Source organism: Fusarium graminearum, chromosome 1, assembly GCF_000240135.3.
Source record: "Fusarium graminearum PH-1 chromosome 1, whole genome shotgun sequence".
Classification (NCBI taxonomy): Eukaryota; Fungi; Ascomycota; class Sordariomycetes; order Hypocreales; family Nectriaceae; genus Fusarium; species Fusarium graminearum.
In genome coordinates this window covers 4,779,106-4,806,357 of record NC_026474.1, presented here as the reverse complement: position 1 = coordinate 4,806,357, position 27,252 = coordinate 4,779,106, and the positions used below count along the sequence as shown (strand labels likewise).

Here is a 27,252-nt window from a genome sequence, read left to right as displayed (position 1 = left end):
ATTACTGTCTTGCAAGGCAAAAGTGAGTGAATGGATAGATTGGTAATAAAAGGAGAGAATATCCCATACACAATCTTAAATCCTTTCTTGCACATGTCATCAATGTTAGTCCATGCATCAACCGATTGTACGAGTCATTGAGAATAATCTTGCATAGAAATGTGAATCTCAGAACTATGAATCTAGACAGCTAAGACCCTAGCACTCAAACTTTTACTGAGTAGCCCATCCGTTGGCGTGAGCTCATGCTGCGTATCTATCGGTCACACACCTGTCCCATCTAACTTCTGGTAATTCCTTCATCGCCTGCGGCAAGGAAACAATAGGGATAAAACACAACACACAGCATGGGCTGGTGCACCACTCCGACACCATAACCACCCGAATCCATAGTCTCAATCATAAAAATGAGAACCCTGAGAAACGCCTGAATCAAATTACAGATGAGAACAATTGTGTCGCGCCTTCAAAGGCATGTCGACTCGTCAATCGGACAGAGAACGCCGCCGCCATTTCCTTCGTCTTTAAATAATGCCCTCCTGTCCCATTGATAGTGCGGATGACTCCTCTTTATGCGCATCAATCGTCAAATACCGTGTCCCGCTAAACGCCATAGGAAATATAATCCATAGGAAATACCGAGCCATCGAACTCCGAATAAAACTGTTATACATGTCGACCGATACCGTAGGTGCTAGAAATGGTTAATGTTGTGGCTTGATGATGCTGTTGCGAGCAGTCTTCTGAGGCTTGTAGTTGGGCAGCTCCTCAAACCAACCCTGATCCTCATTATACCGGTAGGCATGGAAATCGAGACCGTAAGGCTTGGGCTCAATAGAGTAGAGCATGCCCAGAGGAATGTCCATATCTGTGATGTCTGCCAGGGACAAATCCATGAAATAAGCCATCAAGACTCGGCAAACAGAGCGATGTCCAATGATGAGAAGATGATCCTCGATACGCTCAACTTCTCGAACCATATCGCGCAGACGGCTAACAACCTGAAGATAGCCTTCGCCACCAACTCCAGGATAGATGTAGTTAAGCTTGTCGTGCGCTCGCTTGGCAAACTCCTCGGGCTCCTTCCTCGCGATCTCGGCATATGTCCAGCCCTCGAACTGACCCGAATTCATTTCGTTGAGCATCTCCCAGTTCTTGACATCGTAGTCGTCGTCGGCTTCAAAATACTCGGCTGTTTCCACACTGCGGTCAAGCATTGAAGTCCAAACGCAGAAATTCTTGTCTTCAATTTCTCGGTTCAGTTCAGGATAAGGAGGTGTGTTGTCGCCTGGAATAGGAGGGAAAGAAGCCTGAGCCTTCTTGCTCTTTTGCTCCATACACCATTGCTTGCGCTGATAAGTGATGAAGTTGTGAAGAGCCTGACCGTAGCAATGTCCGCGCTCGGTCAGGGCTGAGTTTCCACCCAATCTTCCGATCTCGTTATCGACACTCTGGCCATGTCGGGTAATCCAAATCTGCCGAGGAGCGAGGTTAAAGCTGGCAAGATAAGTACTGATTCCGCTGCTGAGGAAACCCTTCAATCGATGTTGAATGAGCTTTCGTCCCACGTCAACCATCTAGAGTCTAGTTAGCACGCGTCTCATCAATATGGGTGAGGTTTTACAAACCTGGATGTATTGCAAGTCGTTCTTCTCTTCATACTCGCCTAGAGGGACATATGCGCTCTCATAGGCGGCGACTCGCTTCTTGAAATCTGCCAATGACTTCTGGGGATCCTTGTCGCGATAGTCAGGGCCTGAAAGCTTCAAGCGCATGTTTGCTTCGAGAAGGTTGGGATCCTGGCAGATACTCTCAATGAAGAGGATACCCAGCTTGGGCTCCCGCTGCTTGACGCGCTTAGCAATATTCATTCTTCGCTCAATGGTACTATTTGTGGCGTCGAGAATGCCGACAGCACCCCCCTGGTCCAGCAGATAGTCCAGCAGCTCGTCCAAAGTATCCATGGCACATTGCTCGCGCATGGCAGCAGCCGTTTGGTTCTTTGGGTCGAAGAATGTGGCAGACTGGTCCACCTCTGACTGAGCAGCATCGTTAAGGTCAAGCTTCTCCGGTTCTGACTGATCAGGGCCAAAGGGTGTGGGATTGCCGTTTAGCAAAATGGAGGCGGCGTGCACAGGGGGGTCTAAGTGCTCTCCCTCTGGCTGCAGCTTGGGGTGCACAGAAACTCTGCGCCCAGCAGCCACACGTCTTCGATTTCCAACGTTGAAAATGCGAGAATCATGCTGTTGCCAAGAAAGATATCTTTGAAGCTTCTTGGTGATGTATGACTTTCCTCGAGCTGGCAAGCCAACCATGACGATAACAAGCTTGGCGGCAACATCGCGAGAAGAAATCTTTCCGTCGGGCGAGACTCTGGACCGGGTCATGCCCGGGATGTTGAGTGTTGTGGCATGAGGTCGCACTCGTGGTGTGTGACCGCCCGAATTTTGTCGCAATGGAGGACTATTTCCATACGTCAATTGAGGGTTCCCAAAAGCGGGATCGCCAGTGCTAAAAGGACCGAAGGAGGTGGATATGTGGTTCGCAACCCCAACTGTGGAGGAGCAGTGAAAAAAATGACGGCACTTACATGCGTGGCGAGCTCGGCGCTGTCGAAGTGACACTTCGCGCATAGGTGGGGGTTTCGGTCAAATCGTTTAGCGATCGGAGGGCTACAGCCAAAGAAGAAGGTGTATTTGCTGGTGGAGGAAGATGGCCATGGTCGCCATCTGAAGGAGGAGGAAGGACTGCGTAGTTGTTCGGATTGTTCGGGTGCGAAGACGGGTCTGAAGTTGGGTTTGGGGTTGGATTCGATGTAGGTGGTAGAGATTCTGAGGGTGATTGCGCTGGCAGCGCTGGAGAAGGTGGTGAGGCTCCGAGAAGATTATGCATCACAGATTTAAGGAGTCCTGTGGATTTTGATTGTCGGCGGCCTGCGTCTAGGTTTGTATGAGTATGAGTTGCGTATTGTGGTTGTATATGCGATATCGCAAGGTAAATCAAACGGGGTCTCAAGTACGAAGAGACTAAAGGATGTGAAACAAAGTTTGACTCTGATTGATCAAGCTTTTCGTTACAAAAGCAGCAATGGATATTGAGGATCTTTTTGGAGATGGGAATTTGTATGAGGAGAAGAAAAAGTAGCAAAAAGGAAGGACGAGTCAAGGAAGCAGCAGTTGAATGGCTAATAAAGCACCCAACGGAGCAAATGGAAGGAAGGTAGGGCAAATACGTAGTGTTGGAAGGATGGACTGTGAGCTGTAAAACAAGAACAAGGAATCGCGATACGTACCAGCAGGGGTCGCCGCAATCGCTGAAGGCATCGAGTAAAGAGGGAGACTAGGTTCCTCCAAATCGGACTTTCTTGGTCTAGCAGCCAATCAAGACTGAAAGTCGTCCTGACAAGGCCCGGCACAATGGTCCACAGGGGGTCCTCAGTGGGCGGTCCCTTTGGTAAGGATGGGTTGAGTTGGGTGGCGTTATTCTGTCAGGGTGCGTCGGTAGGTTGACCGTAGGTGAGAGTGAAGAGACCAGTCCCAGTGCAGTTGGAGGCTGACTCTTGACTTTTCGGTGGTGCCGTGCTGCGTCTAGCACTGGTCCGCCCTGGCCCCTGGTAGCTTTGGAGTGCTGCACTTGCACTTACACTTGCGCTGCAGTAGGCCTGAGTGGAGAAGGATGCAGGACCCTAAAAACCTGCGGTAGTGGCGTAGGTACCTTGGAAGGGCGGCAGGTTGCTTGCAGTATGCACAGCAAAGTCTAGGTTTTTTAGCTTCCCGCGGGAAATGATGGGTGTTTTTGTAAGTGAAAAAGAGTAGAAGAACCTGGGCCAGGCCCTGGCAAAAGTTGAAATGAAGTTGAGGTCTGGGTCGATAAAGATCTTTCCTCTTTGGGGGTTCTGTTGAGGTGAGGCAAGGTGAGGACTCGTCAAAGCCCTTGCCCTACCATTCAAAGTCTGTACTGGACTGGACTACACGTACTCTGTACTCGTTTTCGAATGAGTCGGTCTCTCTTCCTGTTCCCTTGCGTTGCGTTGCGTTGCGTTGCGCTTTGCTGCGCTGTGCTGTTCTGCGCTGTCTGCCTCGTTCGATACCTTGTGATCTAAGCTGAGGCTTGTCACTTTGTAAGCTCTTGGCGTAGTCCTCTTTTTCTTGTCTCTCTGATGGTTCTTTGCCTGTTTGCGATACGTCACTCTGAATAGGCTGTGCTCATCAGAGGGTCTTGCGGATCAAGAAAGAGAAAGTGCAGCAGGTTGCGATAATTATACTTGGCTCGTTGGCCAGCCGTGAGATATCGTTGCTTGGGTGTTGCTCCTCCTTCCACTAATGGAGGTTTTGGCTGGATATCAGGAGAGCGACAGGACGATGTGAGGTGATGTGAACCCAGTTCGCTGGGTCTGGGGCTGTTTATTAAGAGCCAGAGGAGCCCCGAGTAACTGGCCGCCGCAAAAACCTTGAAGGCTGTCCACAGAAACTCATTGCGGCTAACTTTTGAATGCTACGTATCAGACTTTGCTGTACTGTCTGTCGGCAAGGTGAAAGCCCCCCCAAGGTGAGATAAGAAAAGCTAAAGTCCCCAGCCAAGGTGTGTCTGCTGGCCCCAATATCAATGGCTCGTGAGACTCTTTGCCCTTCAGGTGGCGCTGCGCCTGTGTGTGCGAGTGTGCATTGAATTGACCCCTCGGCCTGGTTTGCACCGACTTACATCATTGTACAGTACTCAGCTGCCTGTATAGCGACCTACCTTGGCACGCTATGTTCAGGTACTGTACTGCATGCAGCACGCCTTGATTCTTTGCTTTGCTTTGTTCTGCTCAAGTCATCAACTATCATGCCCCTTTTAGGTAGCATGGATGGCATACGAATGCACGTTCCGTAGTAATAGTATCATTCTCAACGAAATGGGCTGGTTCAGGCCACATGTAATATCCCCGGGTCCCGGGATCCATGACCGTATGTACCGTCCAGCTGGGGTCTCTTATTTAGACGTACGTTGGATACTGCAATAAAGATGCACAGAGCGGCATGTCATAGCCTTGCGCGTCCAGGTTACTCAAATCTACGACATATTACAGTATCCCACGTCCGAGAGATGCTGCATCATGGCTAGATCCTCTTTGCGGCGCACCCATCGGATTTCTCCCTTTTGGGTAAACCCTAGAAGCCGAGTTTCAAGATCTTCGGATTCGTGGCTCCGTGGCTCCGTGGCCATTTTTGGGTGTTGTCGCTGACTCTGGTTAAGATTCCAGTCGCATGTCTGACAAGCATTTTTATCATTATCTTGGCTTTGTTTAGAGCCTTTTGTGCTGTAATTTTCTATGGAACGGTGGCTTGCAAGTCCTCCGCTAAGACAACAGGCTTAAAATAAGTCAAAGCAAGCTATGATTCTCAAACTCATCGAGAATTTCTGAGTCCTCTTTCTCCAACTCGCTAGTCTCGCTTGAAGCTGTTGAGAAACGGAAGGGATGAGAACCGGGGAATTGATCTTCATCGTTGTTCTTTGCATTACAGTGCTTGTGCCATTCAAAGTTTCAACACATGACACGGGGCTGTCAGTCGACCTTTTTTGGATGACAGCCCAGCTTCAGTATTGGTGGAACACATGGACATTCAAAATCAGCGATGAGGGGATACGTATCTGCGCTGCACAGCGCATACTGTAAGGTTTCGACATGTTACAAGCTTGCCGCTCCGCTTGGATGCTGCTCACTTTTTTTTTTGTTAATATTTCTCATATCAGAGACTGATGATATATATAATTTTATCTTATTAACGATTTGATTCAAGTTGAGATACACGCGGCAACGGAAGACATGTCCCAAGATTTGTTGAGAAGCCTAGTAAAATTGTGATATTCAAGCTTAAATTTCTGTCTCTGTGTTGGTGTTCTGTCTGTTCGTAGCCAAGCAGTTACTTAGTAGGCATTTACTGGGCCAGTAATTAGTCTGTGCCATCTTTAACACCATATCGAGTCAAGCTCTAAATGGAACCGAGTTTTCCTCAAAGAAACGCCGCGCTAACAAGTCTTGCTCCTACACCAAGACCTTCTTCTCCAGTTATGGAAGTTCTTTGACAAGGTACAAGACTCCAAAGATCCTTGCTCCTCTCACCGCGGACCCTAAAAAGGAGTCATCGCTTAGCTTTCTCCGATCTCGCCGCGGGGAACAAGCAATTAGCAACAGCAGAACGCGCTTGCAGCTGCATTACATATGGATGAGGGGGACTTACCTTAACCCCCACCGTTATCTCTTGCCCAGGCTTTGGTTGATACAGACACCAGAAATTACCCTCATGATATGCGTAAGAATTACAGTGGAAGAGAGGCACAAGGAGGCGCTTCGCTTTTCCCCGTACAGATGTGAGATTCGTAACTAAGCCGTCATCAAGGTTACTGTCACCCTTGTTTTTTGCTTTTACATTGACCCTTACACATGCGATTCTACTCCTTACTCGTGTCCTCTCGCCTCGTCGCCCGGCTACAGTCACCTCGCATCCCCTTTCATCACTCCAGTGCGAATCATACCTACCCCGTGGGCACTCAAACGTCCTGAATTCGCCCATAGGGTCCCAGACTTCAAGTATATGTATTGGCCGTGGATTCTTGTCCGAGCAAGCCTTAATTATCATAAAATACAAAAGATGTTATGTCCCTGTCCGCTCATTGCTTGACACGAATCAACATGCTATTCTTATTAATCATACGGCTATTACACGATCGTGGCTCTGCTGGCTGCCTCTCCTTGGTTGTATTGATTAATTCATCTCCGTCATACAATGGCCCTGGGCCATGACAGCTGAAGCAATAAGGCCTCCTTGTCCCTAACTCTATCAACCATCCGACAAGTTACAGCACGCACAGGCCAGGCGGGGATGGTCCCGATAGGCTATTTGTTAATTAATGTTTCTTCCCTCTGTTGAGTTGTCTGATCACCCGTTGTAGTTATGCCATAGCGCGGTGTCCACGCCTCATTCCTTGGTGAGCCATGGTCAACAATGCGTGGACACGCTGACACTGTTGCACGATGCCCTATAACCAAGCATGTAAGTGATTTATGCTTAATCCCAGCCAAGATATTTCTCCAGTTTCTGAAACAATGTCTTGGGTCTGTAACTATGGCATGATCGCTATACGCTCGTGTTCCTGTTCTGTTTGTTAAGGCCTGCCTGGCATTGCCAATGCTTGCTTCAAAGAACCGACTTGATTCGTTTTCCAACGTGATGTCGTTCGAGTGCAAAGGTGTTCTTCAACTACAAATAATGCATCTTTATATTTGCAAATTAAGTCACAATAGTGCCGATGGAACGATTCTTTGGCAGAAGCCCAGTGCTTTTGCTCGCGCGGCACAGCATGTTACCTTTCGTGGCATGCTGAGTCAATCTCTTCTATAAGCTGCGGAGATGTCACCAGCAATAAACCACATCGTTGGTTAATAGGGTACCAGTCACCGTCTACATTCAGATTATCTATGCAAGTACCCGGTTGTCATGTTCCTTTGGTAGCTCACGCTTGTTATTGTCTAGTGTACACAGACTATGGAGGTCTTTCACATGCCAGATTTCCTATCCATGCAATCATGACGATTCAACAGGTGCGCCAACGCATTGGCATGAGAAGTTTGGCGTGGAAAAGCCTTCCACAAACATAGATACGGCTGAAGACCGGATTGTCCTAGGAAAAGATCACTGTGACCTAATGCAAATAACACTTGACTGTGAGGTTGTGATACATCAACTAAATAAACTGCCTACTGACTCTTGTCACGGTGTTTGGGAGCACATATATTTTATTTGATACAAGACAAAGGCATCACTTCCAACTTTTGATCTCCCCACCAAACACATGTGATTACATCTGATTGCTGACCTAAGTCGAATGTTGGAATTCATGAACTTGCTGCGACAGGCCATGCCTGTGTGGCTCGATGGGTAATCACCATGATGTCAGCAGAGCTCTTGGCTTGGTAGTTAGGATCAGAGCACAATTCTAGGATATGACTCAAGTCTAGAGGTGTCAAGCACAAGCAGAAGATTGCCTGTCCATGCACAATATGGGCTGTTGTAAATTCTCTTTGTCTTGTCTTGCACAATGGTGGTGAAACGAGCCAGATGTAGGGTACGGAAGAGGCTTGTCAATGCACCGCCACACATGCAGGTCCCCGCCACAGTTGATCCACAAGGTTGGCAGAACTTATCGTCAACTTCATTGCTAACCTGTTGGAGGGAATACAAGATTCGAGAAGACAACATAATCCAAGTGGAAGATACATCTGGATGCATAGACTTCAATGTTAATGTATCCTAAAATTTCAACGAGGTCTTAGCTGCGAAAGCTTAATCAAAGCTGCTCGCGATCGCAAAAAGGCGCTGTTTGTAGCAGGCCTTTTGAAGATCCTGCCAACGCAGTGAAGAGTTGAACAATCTGGAAAGCAGAAGCGAAAAGGTCATTCATTCACAGCCTGAAACCGACCAAGGCAGACCCAAAGCCGATGCACTGGTCTATAACAGAAACTTAGAAAGAATATCGAGGCAACTGCCAGCTATTGGGCGCTATTACAGAGGTTTACTCAGCTTCTTGCCAGTCGTTGACACTGCTAGAGTAGACTGCAGCTTCGATCACCTCTAAGCACAAAAGTCACAAGAGAATTTGTTCGGAATTTACTCAGCCGATTGCCAAATTCCTTATCCTCCTCACTTTGTATGCTTTATTGTTCTCTTGATATTCTTTTATCAAAGTGTCTCCCTTTAGAGGCTCAAGAAAAGTAAGCGCCTTCCTCAAAAGCCAGCACTATGAGTAAGAGACGGCTGTTAACAGAAGCACTAAAGGCAGAAAGAAAGATTTAATAGCAGGCCCTGAGAGTGGTCCGCTCCTGCCTGATTTCATCGCAACTTAAAGCCTGCACCTTCCAGGTTCTTCATCTCCCCGTAGCAACGGTCGCCTTGTTTTTATCATCTTCAAATATACCATCCTCAACTCTCTCCTCTCAACAAGGCGACTCATCTTGGACATTCGGCTATCTCTCTACCACACCACCGTATCAACCTCGCATCAGCACGCTGCTGTTGACTTGGGTTTGAGGCATAATCGTCGCATCTAGTCCGTCCCACACAAGCAGTTATAATATCGTCTCCAGCTGACTATTATCCCCAGATCGTGATCAAGACTACCCATTTTGCACTCCAGACAAAATGTCCACCGAACTGGCTCCTGAGGTCTCCCTCACCCCTGATTCGGCCGAAGCGGCTCTGCCAGCCAAGCCCGAGCATCGCGGCCCCTCTGAGATTGTGCCAAACCTTTTGATTGATGACTTTAAGGAGAAACAGATCCGGCGCGGTGTCTTGATACCCCTCAAGACAACGCAAGAGGTTCGACAAGATCATACCATCACCCATGCATACATCACACGAGCACCTACCAGGCAGGCCAACGATGTCATCACGTACGCTCTTTTCAGACCGCGACTGCGCTCGCTGAAGTGATTAAGCAGCACTGTTTACTGACAGTTCTTTAGGGCCTTGCGTAACATGCGACCAGATGACAATAGCGCTAACCCCCTACCTCATCTGCGACGATGTTCTAAGCCTGGTGATCTGCCTGCCCACCTTAAAACCCAGTTCATGAATGACACTGCTGTGGGCCGCCAGATTCATACAGCGAAGTCGACTTGGATTTACATCATCATCGGAGAAGTCAAGGACTTCACACAAGAGGAGCTCACCGAAGTTTTATCTATCATCGAGGGCGACGAGGGCGAGCTCTTCATTGAAAAGATCCCCATCCCCCTGCTTGCGCCAACATCACAAGTACAAGCAGCCATGTGGTCTTCACAGTTTTGGCCCACCGTATATCGGAAGAACAACCCCTTAGGACCACACCCTAGTATAGTAGCCCGGGGCACTGAAGATATCAAGGATGACAGTTCTGTTTGGATGGCACTAGCCCATCGTGTTGCTTTACAAGCTAAAGAAACCGGGATCGGCGAAGCTATCGGAGCTGTAATCGTCCAGAGAGATGGTGGAAAAGTCGAACTGGTCGGGGTTGCGGGAGACGCTCGCTGGCACCAGGAGTGCGGCCCGTTGGGGGGTACCAGCAACCCTATGACACACTGCGTTGTCCGTGCTATCAGCATGGTGGCTCAGAAGCTTGTTCGACATGAGAGACGAGCTGCTGGCCTCCCTTTTAACCCACCCAATCTCGATTACGATGCATTCCAGGACGGACCACTCCTTGAGATTGAGAAGAAGTGCTTTGTACAGGAGCACCCGAACAAGGACGGCTATCTCTGTCATGGCCTTGAGCTTTATGTCACTCATGAGCCCTGCGTATCATGCTCTATGGGCATACTCCATTCTCGAATGGGCAAAGCTGTCTTTGCCACGCACATGCCTCGCAGTGGAGGATTGAGCTCAGATGATCGTCCGGATGGGGGTGGAAGAGGATTGGGACTCTTCTGGAGACGAGAGCTCAACTGGAGCTTGATGGCTTGGGAATGGGAACGTGACGGCGTGCCCAACTTGCCTCCTCTTGATCCCATCACTCATGTTTAGGATTACCACCCCCGAGGTCGATGTGAGACTCATCGGCTCCGTTGCCATGCACGCGAAACTGCAGCGACAACGAAGCTCCTAGAGAGCAATGATGAAGTAATATTCGCTACACGACACTGGCCAAGACCAACATCAATCAAAGCCAGCGACATGATTACCGGCAAATACTTATCGCGGTGCGTTTTATGGACTTACCTGCAGCTGGTTCATTGGCTGGAAAACAAACAAAGGGTTTAGATAGTCCTTTATATCCCAGGTGAGAAGTCGATTTGCAGACATTGGTCATTGTCTTGTAAGAGTAGCTTGGGAATGGACGAGATAACATTGGAAGGAATTGGACGCGGTACCTGTTGTATCCTATCTGCATTAACACAATATGACATTGTATCGATTGACTTTTTGTTGACATTGACCTTGACTGTTGCTATGGACTGTACAGTGTGTGTAAGGGAGGACTCTGGCCCCAGCCTTCAGCCCCGCCTGTATGATGATGTACCTGACCCGAACCCTAGTTCAATGTTTAATTGAAGGCTCTCTTTGCACGCCACCAAGTACGATAAGCAAGGACCAGTTTTGCTTTTTTTTTGGGTTTCGGGTTTCTGTTGCTCTTCTTTCTCCGCCACGATGCGCGTCGGCTGACTATTTGAATACTACCTTCACCCTCGTGCCGTCATTTATCGCTGCGGTTTAGCTTTCACAGCTGTACGTCGCTTCGCAAGCTCGATCAAAGGGTCACTGAGCCATCGCGACCGATCTTTCGACGCTTCGCTACCGCGTACAGAGGCAAGAGGGCCCGTCAACCTTTCAATTTTTGATTGTATCACTTGGAGTAGAATTAAGACAGTTGATCCGGACAACCACGACGACGTCGGCATGCCGAAGCGAAACGCACCCTATGGCGGGTATGGAGGAGGGGCTCCCAAAAAGAGAAAGGGTCCAAAGAATTGCTATGGGGTCAGGACTGGGAGAAAGCCTGGTATCTACGATACCTGGGCCGAATGCGAAGAACAAGTAAAAGGCTTTCCAGGGGCAGTTTGTGAGTAGAAATAGGCACAAACACATGCGTGGTTCAAAGAATGCTAACCATGCGCTTGTAGTTCAAGGATTCTATTCGTTCGAAGAAGCTCGTGATTACATGCGTGACACAGATTGGATGCGTAGCATGATGCATCCATCAACCAGTGTCCCTACGGCGAGCATCCCTACTGCCCGAATCCCTTCGGTCAGCGCTGCCCAGGCCAGCGTCCCTAAAGTCAGCGCGTCTGGGAAATACTACGCTGTCGCAGTTGGCAGCAAGCCGGGCATCTATGACACCTGGTCCGAGGTCGAACGATCCATTAAAGGTGTACCTGGAGCCCGACACAAGAAGTTCAACACGTGGGAAGATGCGAAGGATTTCATTATAAAAAATGGAACACCGGAAACATGCCAGGCTCTTGGGATAGCATCCGCTTCAGGGCAACAAGCACAGCAAGCACACTATCAACCACCGCAAGCACACTATCAACCGCAACAAGCACAACATCAACCACAGAAAACACAATACGAAAGTGCAGCAGAACAAGTTCGACAAGAACGGATGGCACGGCAGGCTCAACACGAACATCAGACTCAATGCGAACAGCGGATTCAGCGCGAGCAGCAAATCCAACGAGAACAGCAGATTCAACGAGAACGGCTCGTGCAGCAAAGCCGACAGGAACAACCGGCGCAGGAAGCAATCAGGATTTACACAGATGGCAGCAGTCTTGGAAATGGAAAGCCTGGCTGCAGTGCTGGCCTTGGTGTCTTCTTTGGCACTGGCGATATGCGTAACCTCTCCGAGAGACTCCCCGGCCTGCCTCAGACGAACCAGCGAGCTGAACTACTAGCTATACTAAGGGCAATGGAGATGGTACCTCTAAATCAGGTAATAGAGATCTGGACCGATAGTAAGTACTCTATCAATTGTGTAACAGAGTGGCATACAAACTGGGAGAAGAGGGGTTGGAGGACTGCTCAAGGAAAGCCTGTCATGAACCTCGACATCATACGCGACATATTAGCCAAGAAGAGAGAGAGAGAAGCTGCCGGGGCGGTCACAAAGTTCCAATGGGTTAAAGGACATGGATCAAATCCGGGCAACATCGAGGCCGATCGTCTAGCTAATGTAGGATCCCGAATGCCACGAGTCCATTAGGCTGTATCCTCAAACCGAACGGATGGGCTCTTTCTGGAGGGGCTGGGATAACGTTATGAGGAAATCTAGCTGGCAAAGCTTTCCTTGGTATGTTTTGTAATACTGTTTGTTTACTACATTCGACACTTGCACACGGGTATTGGTTCAATGGAGCTGGAGTTATCCGGAGATTTAGGTCCTCTTTGGCATAATGGTGTTCTGTCTGTCCCGTTAACCTTTCTATTAATTGGGTATTATCTGGTGTGCACCGCAGTATCAGGTAGCATGCGAAGTAAGGGAACCCTTCTCGCCATTGAACTCTAGTGGCGTGATTGCTGGCTATCAAAGTCACTGATAAGAACAGACTTCCAAGGCGTTTCTTGCTGGACAAGAGATTTGTTAATGCAAGCTGATGCACAACCACTGCAGTCAGAAAATGTGCCCTTGCGTGATGGGTTTCATGACTTATCACTTTGGAAAACATGCTACAGGGAGTCAGGGACGTTTGCATCTGCACAACATGAGCAAGCCTATCCACGTTTAGCCCTTGCCCCTCGTTCTTCCGGGAAGAGTAGCCAGGGCCTAGCGAGCGGCTCATGATCGGCGAAAAAGGGGAACATGTTAATACCACCGCATGTACATGAGCTGGTCAAGGCACTGTACTGTAGATCTCAGATTGCGCTCCGACGTGGGGGGGAGGGGGCTAGGGGTTCTCGCTCTGATGGAGGCTGACAACGGGCGCTTGATGGTTCAAGGTTCAACCTTGGCGGAGAAACCGTTGAGAGGGGACGCATGCAAACCCTTGGCCTCGACTTTACTACATGAAGTATAGAAGCGAGAGGCTGGAATGGGAAATACATGGTATGTTATCCCCTGGTGCAGGAGTGTGGCTGCCACCCATTACTCCGTACCGAGATGCTGATGGTGCGTGGGTATGGGATGTGAAAGGAATCGTACCAGGTGGCTTGGGTTTCCAGGTATCTAGGGTTCGGGGAAAAGCGTAGCTCTGTGGGTTACATGGAGGGGCATGGAATTAAACTCTACTAAGTATGGCTGTGGTGATGGTGTTGCGATTTCCGGAATAGAGTAGTCGGAACGACAATGAGATATTTTATTGCCTCAATTGAGTACTTGTTACGATATGTATATGAGAAAACAACTAAGCACCTATTAGATGCAATCGAATAGTGATCAAGCCCACAGATTCCCTTATTCGTAGTGCTAGCTAGATGCGACTAGAAGCGGCCCGAGTACTTAACTTAGATCGGGCCGTTGGGATAGACAATGATACAGTATTAAGGATCGACTCGGTACAAAGGTCCGAGAGACATTTATCAGGCAATCTAATGGCTAAAGGCAGTAAAGTGCAAAGTGAGGCAGTTACAATAACAACAACAGCTGTTATGTGATTGGAAACGTAAACGGCAACTTGGGTTTAGTGATGTCAGAGTGACTTCGAGAAATGCCTCGTTGTAACATAATCGAATACTTGCGTTGTTTTTTCTTACCTAGCCAAGGTTTCGCCTTCTGTGGACCGCAGCAGAGACCTGAGCATCTGCTTTATCGTACCAATATTGAATATAGTATCCCGAGTCTATTGCTGATTAGTTACTCAGATCATGATTGGGAGCCGCAAAAGCACATAAGACAGACCAAGATACTGCATCAGCACAATCTTACATACGGATACAAAGGAGCCGATGTCGCATTCTCGTAAACGAATGTTACTGCAAACACGCAGCAGAGAGTTTGTGTGGTTGGTTGGTTGGTTGGTTGGCAGCACCACATTATCTCTCGCCTTTGGAGGTTGGCTGTGGTGTCCAAGTTTACCCAATTGGTAGAGATGCAGCCGCAATCTTGCATAATACTACCAATAAACTACCTAACGAAAATGATGCTTTGCTGTACGGGGACATACCGGGTGATAATGACGAACTAATGAGAAAACAAACAAAGTTATTCTATTCGGAAACAACTCCAAGGGTGTTACTCTCTGGAATGGCTTGGAATAAGGCGAGTCTTTGAACAAGGATACTGGGATTGACCGAGTTCGTTATCTGAGGTCCAAGAGAGAGGTTATCAACGGTTGCATGCAGTGTACGGATAAAAATAGTCTACTCTACTCTAGAGACCCCTGTTTTGTATGGTATTTGCCGTGTGTTGAGTCTCGACAAGCCGTCGATATTGACAAGAAACAAAAGGGTCTATCTTCTGTCTTACTTCGGGGTGCTTTTCCAGACCCAAGCATTGACTCCTATACACGCCACACGACAACGGTTGCACGATTGTCCAATACGAGGGCACTTTGTTTTTAGGATTCTGGCGTCTATCGAGACTCCGAGTATGTACGCAGCAATGGGTCTGAGACGCCTCGAGGCCAAGGCAAGGGCGTCGCACCGCGGCAAGCCAACGCCCGCACGTTGTGGAATGGCAGGATGTAAATTGAAGTTGCAATGACTCCAAGGCTGGGCTTTAAAATACAGTCCAGGTCCAATTGGCTCTCGTACGCTTTGCAAGACATCAAAGAAAGATAACTAGCTTGCTACTTTGAGTGGTCATCAATGCATGTCTCTGCTTAGCACTGTTGTCAGAGACATATAAAAGCTATTGCGTCGATGCTGAGTCCAATGAGGTTATACGCAAGGGATGAGAAACAGAATCAACGTGGCGGTCTAAGAAATACAGAATGCGAAGAAATGCGAGTCCAAGACAAAAGACAATCGAATCGAATCGAGGTTATCTTCAATATCTATCTCTATCTATTTCCTTATCTCCCTTGATCAACACGCAATGTGTGGCTTGACTTTGCAGCATTTGGCTTTACCACATCTGGAGTTATAAAAGTATGTCTATGAAAAGGACTGGTACCTGATTGCTTGGAACGACATCCTGCCACTTCTTTTATCTTGGATAACTGAAACCTTTTTTATTTATTTTTATAATGGATATGAAATTTGATAGAGGCAACAGGCTTAGTAGGTAGTTGTCTCTTGATAAAGGTCCGATCCTGTTTTCCCTAGGTAGGTATTCATCGTCGTCATTGCTCTGCTGCTTCTACTATGTACCTTGCGGATACCACGGAGCCAAGACATGATCAGGCCGAGTTGGAAAGTAAGATGACCAGGGCAGTGGCAGTTTGTTGAGTTTCTACTTGGTTGGATTTCCTCTTTGGGATTGCTAGGCAAAAATAGCCTGGGGAAAGCTTGGCCGCGGAGGCCGGGACGAGGACAAGGCCAGTTTCATTACAGAGATGATGCATCGCATCACATATCAGAACACTACTACAGAGCAGGGAACTTACCGTTGTAATGTAGAATGTACGTGCCGCGTGGGAGGGTAAGCCTCACCCTGAGGAATATTTTTCTTCTTGTAATTGGGGCTTGAAACATGACGATTCGCTTGTTGGTTGGCTGAGAACTCTAGGGGAACGAGAAGGGGAATAATGATAACTCTGTAGGTACAGAGTACGGATAACTGAATCGAATTGGATTGGATCTACAGGGTCTTTTCTCTGGTGGCCACCTTGATCAGTGTCTTGAGCTCCACTTTGTAAAGAGTTTGGTCTCTTGTGTTGTTTCCGGAGAAAGAAAAAAGATGTGATATTAGGTAACTGTTAACTAACTACAGTATGTACAACTTGTTGGTCTGCTCTGAAATCAAGATCCAACTGTCTGGGCACGAGACAGCACCATCCTATGCCAATTCCCTCGTCTGGCTTGACTCTAGAGACGCATTGACCCCGGCGTCTCATGATAAAGCCCCGTGAGGACATGTCAGTATGCACTAGCTTTGGTAGTCGTTCATCAGGGACCAGGTAATTCTACTGGAAGCTTACCACTTTGCTGATTCTTCAAGCTATATCATTGGTTGGCACGGTGCACACTCAAACATTGTCATCGCCTTTGATCGGACTCGGTCCTTATTCTTTTGGTCCGTATTCGTAGTTGATGAAGCCAGCCTGGCCCTTCTATGAGCTTCTAAGTAATTTTAAACCCATGGCGCAATCAATATACACAGCATGTTTATCGGTCTGCTAGGCACAAGAGTCAAGGTTGCGTAATACGTGAGGCCTCTTTGTCTTTAATGTTCTTTCTCTTCTAAAGAATTGCCATAATGAGGATTTATGGAGTCAACCCCCGCTTCTAGCCTTAAGCACTGTACGTTAGAGATGGTTGGTAGTAGTAAATAAGGCATGGAAGCCAGCTGAGGTAATAGTAAGTTGGGTAGGTAATTTGAGTCGCAGATAAGCAGATTGAATTCAGCCGTGAATATGGTTAAGATTGCATCATCGTCATCATCATCTCTATTTGCCGCCTTACTGTCAAACCGTGTCAATCAATGTCGGTGTGTTCAGGAACCCTAGAACCGGGTAGATCTACAACGGTAGTTAACTGCGCATCACATCAAAATCGACCATCTCCAGGTGTCTGTATGTATTTCTTCATAGAAAGATTGTGCGATTGTGACCGGCCTGCCGCCTAAGAAACGGGACGCCGAATTGCATTAGCCCCGATATGTGCGAGTCCCGATCTTGTACTGTACCGAATGTACAACAAAGCAGGCTTTCGCCGTGTGCGAAACTTTCCTCAACCGCACTGTCTCGCGCCGACAACGGCTCCACCTAACATGGACTGGTCGTCCATGGCCCTGAAGGTTGTAGGTACCTATAGCACAGCATCCATCAATCCCCGCCACCACACAGGTATGCATCAACCAAGTAAACCAGACCACCCTTTCCAACTCAAGACTGCACGTTTGTTGTTTTGGACCACGTACGCGCATACACATACTTTTGGCAAAATCATCTTATCTTGGGAAGAGGGGACGCAACACTACAAAGTTCAACCTTTTCAACATAGGTACCAAGGCAGGTAGGCGATATGCAGCCACGACGGCCCACAGACTTCCATCCATAACCCACGAGGCTAAGGCACATCGACCTGGCTAATCCACTTTCCCTTACCCAAGGGACAAGACAACCAGGCCAGCCTCTAACAACCTAGCCCCGACCATCTGGCGCATCCATCCATCAATCATCTCTTTGCCTCCCGTCTCATCGAGTGAGGCCCGTTGTCTATCCAATTCTCCATCTATCACTTTTCAAACCCCTCCGCTTGTACGAATATTGTAATCATCTCGTTCCACTGGACCGTTCGCCATACACACCTTTTCTCTTGCGAACACGCACCTCGACTGACCAGGGGTAACCCATCTGACAGCAGACGACCCTGACCGTCCCCGTCTGGGTTTTTTGCACTGACCGACCGGGACCTGCCTGCACATCTATCTGCCCGCCGCCGTTACGTCTCGTTTGTGTTCGCGTGCTCTAGGGGTTCTCCCATCCATATTGAACTCCTGCCCCAACAACTATCTACCTGCCTACGCATTTCTAAAAGGATATCGATTCGAAACCCGTATTCGTCAGCAACACAGTCTACTTCGGATCAAAAAAAACAAATCTTTCGGATTATCACCAACGATCAGCATTATACTATAAACGCAAAATTCAATTGAAACTGCCCATGTCAATGCCTTGAGTTCCTCACCACCACCACCGCCCCCCCGCGCGATACATACCCAATTTGCGACACCAAATTCAACCGCACTCGCCCGATCACCATTTCATTCCCATCGTCCTCCGGCGCCTACGGGACGACCCAGCCTTCATTCGCTGGTCATGACACCCGCTCCTACTGGCCGCCGCAGCCCTGTCATCGTAGGTGATGCTATGTCGGGCGGCGATTTCAACAATTTTTCCTCCGATGGGGATTTGGCAGAGTTTCTCGACTTCAATTCTAATAGCCCAGATACCCTTCAGACAATGGAAACACTCGGCGGATCGGACCCTAAAGGATTTCTTGCGCCTCAAGACCTGACCTCAACAGCAACTTTCCCCGACTCTCCGAACGGCTCATCCTATCAAGATTCGTCATCCGAGTCGGCTTCTTCTAAACGCACCACCAGCCGGACATCTTCCAAGGCGGCTATGAACACGACTGATATGATGGTGGACGAGGATGATGTCAAGATGGAATGGGGAAACCCTAGCTTTTCAACATATGAAGACGACTCTGCCTATGCGTTTGGTAGCAGCGATGCCGACACTGCCTTGGAAAGCATGTATACATTCACCGACCACAACGATACTTTCCTCGATCACCCTTATGCTTTTGATACCGCGTCTAGTAGCCCAAATGGCGAAAACTCAGTCACATCACCTCCAATGCCCACGATTAATCCACATGGCTTCACTAGGGACGCAACACCAAAGAGGAAAAAACCACAAGGCCACCAAAAAGCTTCATCGGTATGTGCTTCTCATCAATAACTCTAGCAACAATCAGCCGCCATCTAACAAAACCAAAGCAATACTCTGTCTCGTCAGCAATGAATGCACTAAAAACAACGACATCGCGTGAAAACTCGCCCATGTCTAACAACATGATCATGAGCCAAGATCCCTCTCCAGTTGCCATGTTCAATTCGCCTTCGCCTCACAATCCAGTGGATTTCTCCTCAAGGGCTGCGAATGGAGCAGGATTGGGATGGCCAAGCAGAAACGGCGTGGCAGGACAATCTGCACCCGATGCCTTGCCTCTGCATTTTAGCGGTCAGATTAACCAGCCTATGCCCATGCCTCAGCAGTTGAACATGCCTACGCCATACAACGTAACTGGACAATACAGTCTGACGATCTTGCCCACGCCGTTCAAGTCACGGGTCGAGACCCAAATCCCTATCAAGATGGTATTGTCTCCAATGCCGCCAGGAGTTACCAAGCTGCACCTGCCACCTCACACTATTTCGAAACCCAAGCTACTGGCAAAGCCATCGCCCAAGAAATCGCCGGATATGCTCGAATTGTTTGTGTCCTTAGTATGCACGAGTGCTATGGACGAACCTGGTAGGACGGAGAACGCTCTTAAACGTGCTGCTTCACACCCTCAACGTTATCTCCCCCCTGACAACGATGACAAGAACGCTCCTTCGAAGGGCGGCGATGTACGTATCTGTGCAGGCTGTATAACCCGCGAGCGTAAGCGCGCTGCCAGGAAAAAGGTCAAGAAGCCTGAGGAAGAAGAGGTTTGGCAACAGGATGAGCAACACCGTGTGATTGTTTTCAATACCCAGGAAATAAAGGAATGGCAACCTGCTAATGGTCCTATGGCGGTCCCTGGTACCTTGCAAGTCGATGCCCCAATGCGCATTGCTTGCTACTGTCGGCACCACGGTGAAAAGGCTGGATTCAATGTCATTTTCACCATTAAGGACTTCGAGGACAGAGTCATTGCCCAAGCAATGTCAAAACCGATTATGATTACTGACGATCATAAAACACACCCCCAGGCTCAGACTGCGGCCCAACAACAACCGGGCGTCCCCGAAGCTCCTGTACCAGTACCAGTACCAGGACCTGCTCCTCAAGCTGCGGTTGAGACCAGCGCTCTTCTACCTCCCACTCCTAATGGGGCTTTCAGCATGTCACCAACCAACGGTGACGTTCCCAATATGCCTAGGAATAGCCAACCTCCATACCAATCGTCCATGTCCAACGTGACACCGACTGGCGCCTGCGGGAGGATGCTCTCTCGTCCAGGTTCCCCTACCCTGGGTGGCCCAATAGCTAAGAAGAGAAAATCGAGCGCGTCTAGAGTACCGAACGGGCTGACCATGACCCGCATGGACACCACGCCCTCTCCAGGTTCTCAAGCAGCCCAGCTGCCCAATACTACATCTCCCTTTACCCCTGGACTTGGTGGTTTCCCCCAGGCTGAGTCATACGTCGGACAACAATCACTCATGTACGCCAGTGCCGGTCCCCCAACGCCTAGCAGCAACGAGGCATTCTTCAACGGCAACCGTTCTGCTAGTATGGACAACATGATGATGGTGCCCCCACTATACTCTGCACCCGCCTCCAATAACGCAAGTCGAGCTCCTAGCCCGGGTTCATTGATGAATGGCGTCGCCAACCAATTCTCCCAGGATACAAGCAGTAACATGTTCTCCGTACCTATCGGCGGTAATGAGACGCGGTTACCTCCTGTAATTCATAAGATAATTCCTAACCAAGGCCCTAAGATCGGAGGAGTTGAGGTTACTGTCTTGGGTGCTGCCTTTTCCCAGGGACTTGAGGTCTGGTTTGGTAACCAGAAGGCCACAACCACTACATTCTGGGGGGAATCCTCGCTAGTGTGCTTGTTGCCTCCTTCGCCTGTGGTAGGGCTCGTTCCCGTTCATTTCAAGCATGCAAACCCACAGGCCGCGCAAGCGTTCGCCATGACCAAACAGACTCCCTTCTTCAAATATGTTGATGACAATGAGGAAAAGCTTATTCGACTCGCTTTGTCCGTACTTGGAAACAAGATGTCTGGTAACATGATGGATATCCAAGACCTCGCTAGAAGGATCTTGGACGATAGTCCATCAGCTTGGTCTGGTGGCCCCTCGGGTGGCCCCTCGTCGGGTGGCCAAATGTTTAGTCACGCTCCTTACGCTCATCTCGAATCCCAGCTCCTGAAGTGCTTGGACCTTATTGATCTGGATGACAGCACGCACAGAACCCGCCTGGATCTCAAGAGATCTACAGGCCACACTATGCTTCACCACGCTTGCTCATTGGGCTATCATAGATTTGTCGCTGCCTTGCTAGCCAGAGGTGCCAGCCCTAATGCCCAGGACAAGGGTGGCTTCTCACCTCTGCATATCGCTGCGATCCATAACCACGCTGAGATTGTGCGGAGATTGATGTTGCACGGTGCTGACCCCACGCTCCGAAGCGACTCTGGCCTTGCTGCAGCTGATGTTGCTCAATCTCGCGCCGTCTTGCGTACCATCCGCCGCTCTGAACGTCACATTCGCTCTCGCAGCAGCGGCGGTTCTTTACACAGTCGGGCTAGCAGTGCTACATCGCTACGATCGTTGTGGGAACCCATGACAAAGGTCCACACTCACGATGAACCTATTTCACCAGATTCAAGCGAAGAGAGCCCCGAATACACGTCTGGGGATTTTGAAGATGAAGATCCTGATGAGAATGATTATTTGAGCATGCGAAGACCCAGTGGCTTCCGGCAAGATCGCGAACGCCCGAATCTTCGCCGCCGGATGACCGGTGAACTGGAGGAAGAGCTTGTCCCTCCTGTTACCGCCATGGCTGCTACGCCAGCTGCACTGAAGGAGCAACTTCAACAACAAATCCATCAATTCCAGCAGTCAATTGCTATGCAGTTTCAGAATCTACCGCACTTCCCTCAAATGCCCGCGTTCCCCAATATGCCCGACTACCAAGCCCCCTTTATGCGACGGGTCCAGCAATTCATGCCAGGCATGGCAGGGCCTCGACCAGAAGGTGAGCAGCCCCAGCGTTGGTGGGATTCAGCACCCAAGGCAAGTGCGTCTGCGCCCCCAGCCTACGAGGAGATTTACCCTCGCGAAGAACTTGATCGAAAGCAAGCCTCTGCTGCTCGAGCTGCTGTGGAGGCTGAGGCTGATCAGAAGTGCGCGGCTTTATTCGATCTGCCTACCGCTACAGAGGTTGAGACCGAGTCAGTCGAGGTTACCGAAGTCACTGAGATCACTCAGGCTAAGGCAGAAGAGCCAGAGGTTCTCAAGATCGGGCGAAAGAATGCCATTACTAAGGAGCAGCAAGAGCAATTCCGCCGAGCACATGAAGTCAAGATGAAGAGGATTAGCAGTGATCACAATCTATTCTTCATCTGGGTAAGTCGCCTTGTACACAACTTTAAGCCGACCTCAAGCTAATCAACCAACAGATTCCTCTCCTTCTTGTCATGATTTGCGCAATGCTATACAGCTACTTCCCGTGGCTCTTCACCTTTGCCTGGGCATTTGTTCGATCACTATATAACCATGGGCTTAGCAAGACTCAGCAACTTATTCAACACAACCTTCCAGACCAAATCGAACGGGTCATTGAAGTTTGAACGACTTTATGACGTTGTTTCTTGTCGATTCGCACATTAAATCATCAGCGTACTTCTTCTTTTCTTACTTTAACGGATTCGGCGTCGGTTATTATTACCTATTTTACATTTGACGACCGATGAATGCTTGATTACTCTTTATACTTTTGACACTCGTTTGGTCCTCGGTTGAGGCTGAGCGTGTTCCGGAAAGAAGACTTGACATGCAAACAAGTCAGCTTTGGGATGGTGTTTTCTGGGATGAACACGAATGGGCAATAGAGGAGGTGAACGGGATTTGTTGACTTTGCTTTTGTAACCGGAAATTTTGGAATCGGGGAAAGATGTTAAGGAAATACGTAGTGTTTATGCTCTTGCTAAGTTTGTACTACAGATAGGCAAGCAATAGAGCATCATCGGGTTACCTGTATATATAGGCTCAGAGATGAAATGAATAGTCTTATCATCTTGATGCATGCACATTTTTCTCGGACGACTAGTTCACTCACAACAGAATACGAATACTCAGGTTCAACTGAGAACTTGGCTGTTGCTGAACCAACCATGAGCTTCATATTATAATTATATTAGACATGTCAAAAACTTCACCGTCAACAGCTCTCACTCAATATACGTCCGCAAGGCAAACCCAATATATGGAGGGGAAAATCGTCGTTAATGCCGTCATATCAATCAAACCGTAAACGCCCCTATTCCCATAATTCAGCCTGTCATCCATCCAACCGGCAAAGGCAATGAACGTTTTCCCATCACCATTCCCCTCTTCCACTCCCTCAAAGACTATCTCTCCTCTCTTATTCGTTGAAGTACGTAAACCAAGCATAAAAAGGAAAAGAGGAAAAGGAAAACACAAAAGCCCACCCTATCCAACCGACGAGGATAATAGGAGACGTCATAAAAAGAATTTCAGTCATGTCGCATGCCATCATGGATATCTCAACAACAATTCCACCATGAAAGAAGAACCAGAAACAAAAAACAAGGTCGTGGCCGCGTCATTAAAGAGTTGTGCAAACGCCCGTCGCCTGCAGAGCGCAAAAGCCTGGTTGGTTTGCATCTCACCACTGCCGTTATCCGCTGTGCTGTCGTAGGTATCCTGCGTTCTGTTGAATATCAAATGTTGATGCTGAAAGAGTAAAAAGCAGCCCGTCGCTGTTTAACTAATAACGAGATCGCATTGCCGGAACAAGGTTCTCGGCGTTGTCATGTAAGGCAAACTTATGGGGAATGTCGGGCACCACGGGGATGCCTTTGTTTCCGTTCAATGTTGTGTGAGGCTCTTCTGCGGCAATCTTGCGCGAACGTAGCACTCGGGCGTATTGAACCTCCTGCAGTGGCGATCTGGACTCTTCGGTGCTGTTTCTAGCAGCAGAGCTAGGCCGAGAACCTGCTCGGCGGTCTAAGTCAAAAGAACTCCGACCGCCAGCGCCGGGTAGACGTCCAAGGACACGGCGGGCAAGCTTGTTATAGTCTTTACCAGCACCAGCTCCATAGGGTCCCGATACACTACGTCGTGAGGACAAAAGACTACGACGAGATGCAACGTTTCGTAGGCTATGCAAGCCAATATCTCGAGAAGAAGTCTTGCGCAACTTCTTCTTCGGGGTAGGAGAATCGTGAGCGCCAATTCCTGCTTCGGCGTCCGAGTTGGAATCTGCTGCAGCTCGCTTAGTCCCCCTAGATGAAACACTCGCTGGCGACTGGATAGGAGAGGTCGCGCAAGAAGCCGATGGAGTCCCTGTTCGTGAGCCTCTAGTCTGTCGAGGTGGGTGAAGGTGATCCTTTGACACTATGCCAGTAGGTACTGCCGGGGAAGGGGCGGCACCGAAGGGTGTTGGCGGCGAGGCGCCTGCGGAAAGTGGAGGTGTGAAGAATCCAGAAGCAACGAGCTCTTCATATGTGGCAGCTCCTGGATTGCCTGGAGGTGATTGCAGCTTGAGGGGAAACTTGGCTCTCAATGGTGACCTGGGCTCTACAGGTGGCGTAGGTGGTGGAGGAGCTGTACCTTGAGACGTAGGAGTTCGAGATAGAGCATCCATAAGATCAGCCGGAGGTGCGGCGATTTGCTGAGCTGCTTGCTGGACAGCGCCAGGTGGTGGCTGGCGAGTAGACTGGATAGCATGAGAAGTGAAGAAGCCAGAGGCCATCAAATGGTGATAATTGGCCAATATCTCTTCTCGACTGGGCATGTCGTCCCTTGGAGGATCAAGATTGTTTCTTGAGTCTGGCATATCCATCATTTGGATGTCTTCTCTCTCCCTCTCCCTTCCACGCTGGTCATCTTGGTCCCGCTTGCGACTCCGCGACCTCTTCCTCAATCCTCTGTCATCTTCATTGTCCTTTCTAAATCCCAATCGACCTCGAACTTCGTCCCAAACTTGACCTAGAAGTCTTCCTTTCTTGACCTGCTTGTCGGAGAAGTCGTCGCTCATGGGCCGGGCATTGTTGGACTTGGCGTATGTAAGAGCAGGTCGCTCGAGGGCGGCGAGCTCTTCAGGACCCAGAAACTGAACCGGAGGTGCAGCAGAGGTCCTGTCGTTCATGGAGCCCTCCTGAAACCGACTCGCGCTTAACGCGCGGCGAGGCTTCGGCCGACCCATAAAGAAGGTTTTCCTTTGGGTTGTGTACGTATGTGTATGAATGCGAGCGTCTAAATTGGGGGGGCGTTGTAAGAGCTTAAAGCAGCAGCACGATTACGTTGACGGCAGCAACGATCGGGTGCAGGAAGCGTTGAACAATGGGGATCAAAAGTCAACAGGACATAACGGCTTTGGGAAAGAAAAACGTGGCTGATTATAGTAAACAGAACGGTTGTGTGATGATTGCATCTGCAAAAGTGATAGCGGCGCTGGGACCTCGACCCGGACGTGCAGGCGGGTGGTTTGTTGATATTGAATCTGGCTCGCGCACGTGATTTCACCACGGCAACGAGGCAGGAGCGGGGGATGCAACGTACCTGCAGCGTTAGTGAAGCATTGGCCTTGGAATGGGAAGGAGTACAAGGATACACGAATCGCTTGGTTCCCTAAAATGGAACTAAAATCGAAGTGAAAAGCACCAAAACGGAGATTAAATTCCCTTATGTTTTAGATGGAGCAAGGCAAGGCCATCAATCGTCGATTTCACGCTTGGCTGTAATGTAAGTTGACGTTGGTTGTGGATTGGAATTGCATAGCATAATACGAATAAGAGCGCTGATCTAGAATAACCATATTCACACTCTAATTTCCATCAAGCTGGCCTATCTTCCACCAGTATGGTCTCGATTCTGGTTTCGTTGTGGTTTGTATTGAAACAAAAATTCTGCCAATGGGCCTTGTACAAGTTATATTGATCCGAATATTCGTGCTCGACATGGATATCTGGTCGAGGGTTTGAGACGCTTCACGCCTTTGTTTCTGTGTTAAATTACAGTCACTAGTTTCAGGAAGTTGTCTCATGTAACTCAAAACAATGTAAATTTAGGGTTATATTGATGAGTTCTGTAGATAGAAAAGCAGATCAACAGTCAGATTTCGAATGAATTTCAACTGACCCGGCAACATGGCTCGAGTAACAGAGTCTGCCATGGCTTTACCCTTGATCCTAGACCAAGACTCGTATCGAGTTTATCCTAGTCACGAGATCCATCTCACAAAGCAAACTGTCTTAGGCTAATAGCATAATATCTTATTGAGCAAGAGTAACGCCCAGAACAATAGTTATGAGATTAACATAAATGAAAGGATCGATGAGTCGATTTGCTCCTAGTAGGCTGGGCCTGTAGACAAAATAGAGAAAGAAAGAAAAAACATATCGTATGTGAATGTCATTTTTGTGATCATAGGAACCAAAAGCCTTTCTGTGATCTAACATGAATGACGATGCAAAATATCTTTGATGTCCAAAATAACCAAAAATCCGGTGCCAAGTTAACTGTTCATTTCCATGACTTGATCCACATGAATTGCGCCTGAACTCCTAAACATTGTCGCTCATGTATCTTCCATCATCTTACCGTCCTCCTCCTGTAGATAGGAATACACAACATTCTAACGCCGGTATGTCTTTCTAGTCAAGAAGTAAGAATGTCGATGTTTAATACTCGTATTTGTTGAATTGAATAACGCTGATCTGACCATCAGCTCGAGAGTAAGAGCCTTGGTCGTGGTCGGGACTGTAACCACGGTGAGACCGGCCGTAGTGAGGGTCCATTTGTCTTTGACCGTTGAAAAGTGGCCTGGTGTTTTGGGCAAAGACGCTCTCGTGTTTGCGCTTACCGCCAACATTGACGGGGGGAAGTTCAGGGAGAGGGTCGACCTGAGGCTCAATGACTGGCATGGGCTCGACTAGAGCAGAAATCTTGATAGATCCGCGAGATGGCTCAGTGTTCATGCGAGGAAGAGGAGCAGCAGCAGGCGTGGGAGGGTATGACGCTTGCGAGTCTCGACGGTAGTGGCCCTCCGTGGAGTAGACCGAAGGTGAGGGTGGAACGTAGGTGCTGGTGGACTGTCTACGATCATACAAATCGCGGTTGACAGACGGGGCGGGCGAAGGACATGATGGTGGGAGGTGGCGGCTGTAGCCATAGGGCGCATCGGTCATGGCGTATGGCGACTGGGCAGCC

The 27,252-nt window shown here is 48.9% G+C and overlaps 6 protein-coding genes across 6 annotated transcripts in view; 3 read left to right on the top strand and 3 right to left on the bottom strand.

Annotated features, from left to right (window-relative positions):
- Nucleotides 1-166: 166 nt before the first annotated feature.
- On the bottom strand, nt 167-3,323 carry FGSG_01445 (uncharacterized protein; the record flags this gene model as incomplete). The annotated part of the gene is made up of 4 exons (XM_011318949.1): nt 167-1,577; nt 1,629-2,463; nt 2,591-2,786; nt 3,293-3,323. The coding sequence occupies 4 exons, from the start codon at nt 3,321-3,323 to the stop codon at nt 705-707; spliced, it is 1,935 nt and encodes a 644-aa protein (XP_011317251.1). The 3' UTR covers nt 167-704.
- A 5,859-nt stretch (nt 3,324-9,182) lies between these two features.
- On the top strand, nt 9,183-10,541 carry FGSG_01444 (uncharacterized protein; the record flags this gene model as incomplete). The annotated part of the gene is made up of 2 exons (XM_011318948.1): nt 9,183-9,433; nt 9,506-10,541. The coding sequence occupies 2 exons, from the start codon at nt 9,183-9,185 to the stop codon at nt 10,539-10,541; spliced, it is 1,287 nt and encodes a 428-aa protein (XP_011317250.1).
- An 873-nt stretch (nt 10,542-11,414) lies between these two features.
- FGSG_01443 (uncharacterized protein) lies at nt 11,415-12,720 on the top strand (the record flags this gene model as incomplete). Its single annotated transcript, XM_011318947.1, has 3 exons — nt 11,415-11,577; nt 11,690-12,105; nt 12,241-12,720. 3 exons carry the CDS (start codon nt 11,415-11,417, stop codon nt 12,718-12,720), a joined length of 1,059 nt encoding a protein of 352 aa, XP_011317249.1.
- A 5,656-nt stretch (nt 12,721-18,376) lies between these two features.
- Nucleotides 18,377-22,646, top strand: FGSG_01442 (uncharacterized protein; the record flags this gene model as incomplete). Its single annotated transcript, XM_011318946.1, has 3 exons — nt 18,377-19,006; nt 19,066-22,422; nt 22,476-22,646. 3 exons carry the CDS (start codon nt 18,377-18,379, stop codon nt 22,644-22,646), a joined length of 4,158 nt encoding a protein of 1,385 aa, XP_011317248.1.
- A 1,160-nt stretch (nt 22,647-23,806) lies between these two features.
- On the bottom strand, nt 23,807-25,246 carry FGSG_11956 (uncharacterized protein; the record flags this gene model as incomplete). The annotated part of the gene is made up of 1 exon (XM_011318945.1): nt 23,807-25,246. The coding sequence occupies one exon, from the start codon at nt 25,244-25,246 to the stop codon at nt 23,807-23,809; it is 1,440 nt and encodes a 479-aa protein (XP_011317247.1).
- An 868-nt stretch (nt 25,247-26,114) lies between these two features.
- The window catches only part of FGSG_11955 (uncharacterized protein), a gene marked incomplete at its 5' end in the record, with an annotated part of 2,260 nt that continues 1,122 nt past the window's right edge, over nt 26,115-27,252 (bottom strand). The window contains one exon of the mRNA XM_011318944.1: nt 26,115-27,134. Within this exon, the coding sequence (XP_011317246.1) occupies nt 26,724-27,134 (411 nt within the window). The 3' untranslated portion in view covers nt 26,115-26,723. The remainder of the gene's footprint in view (nt 27,135-27,252) is intronic.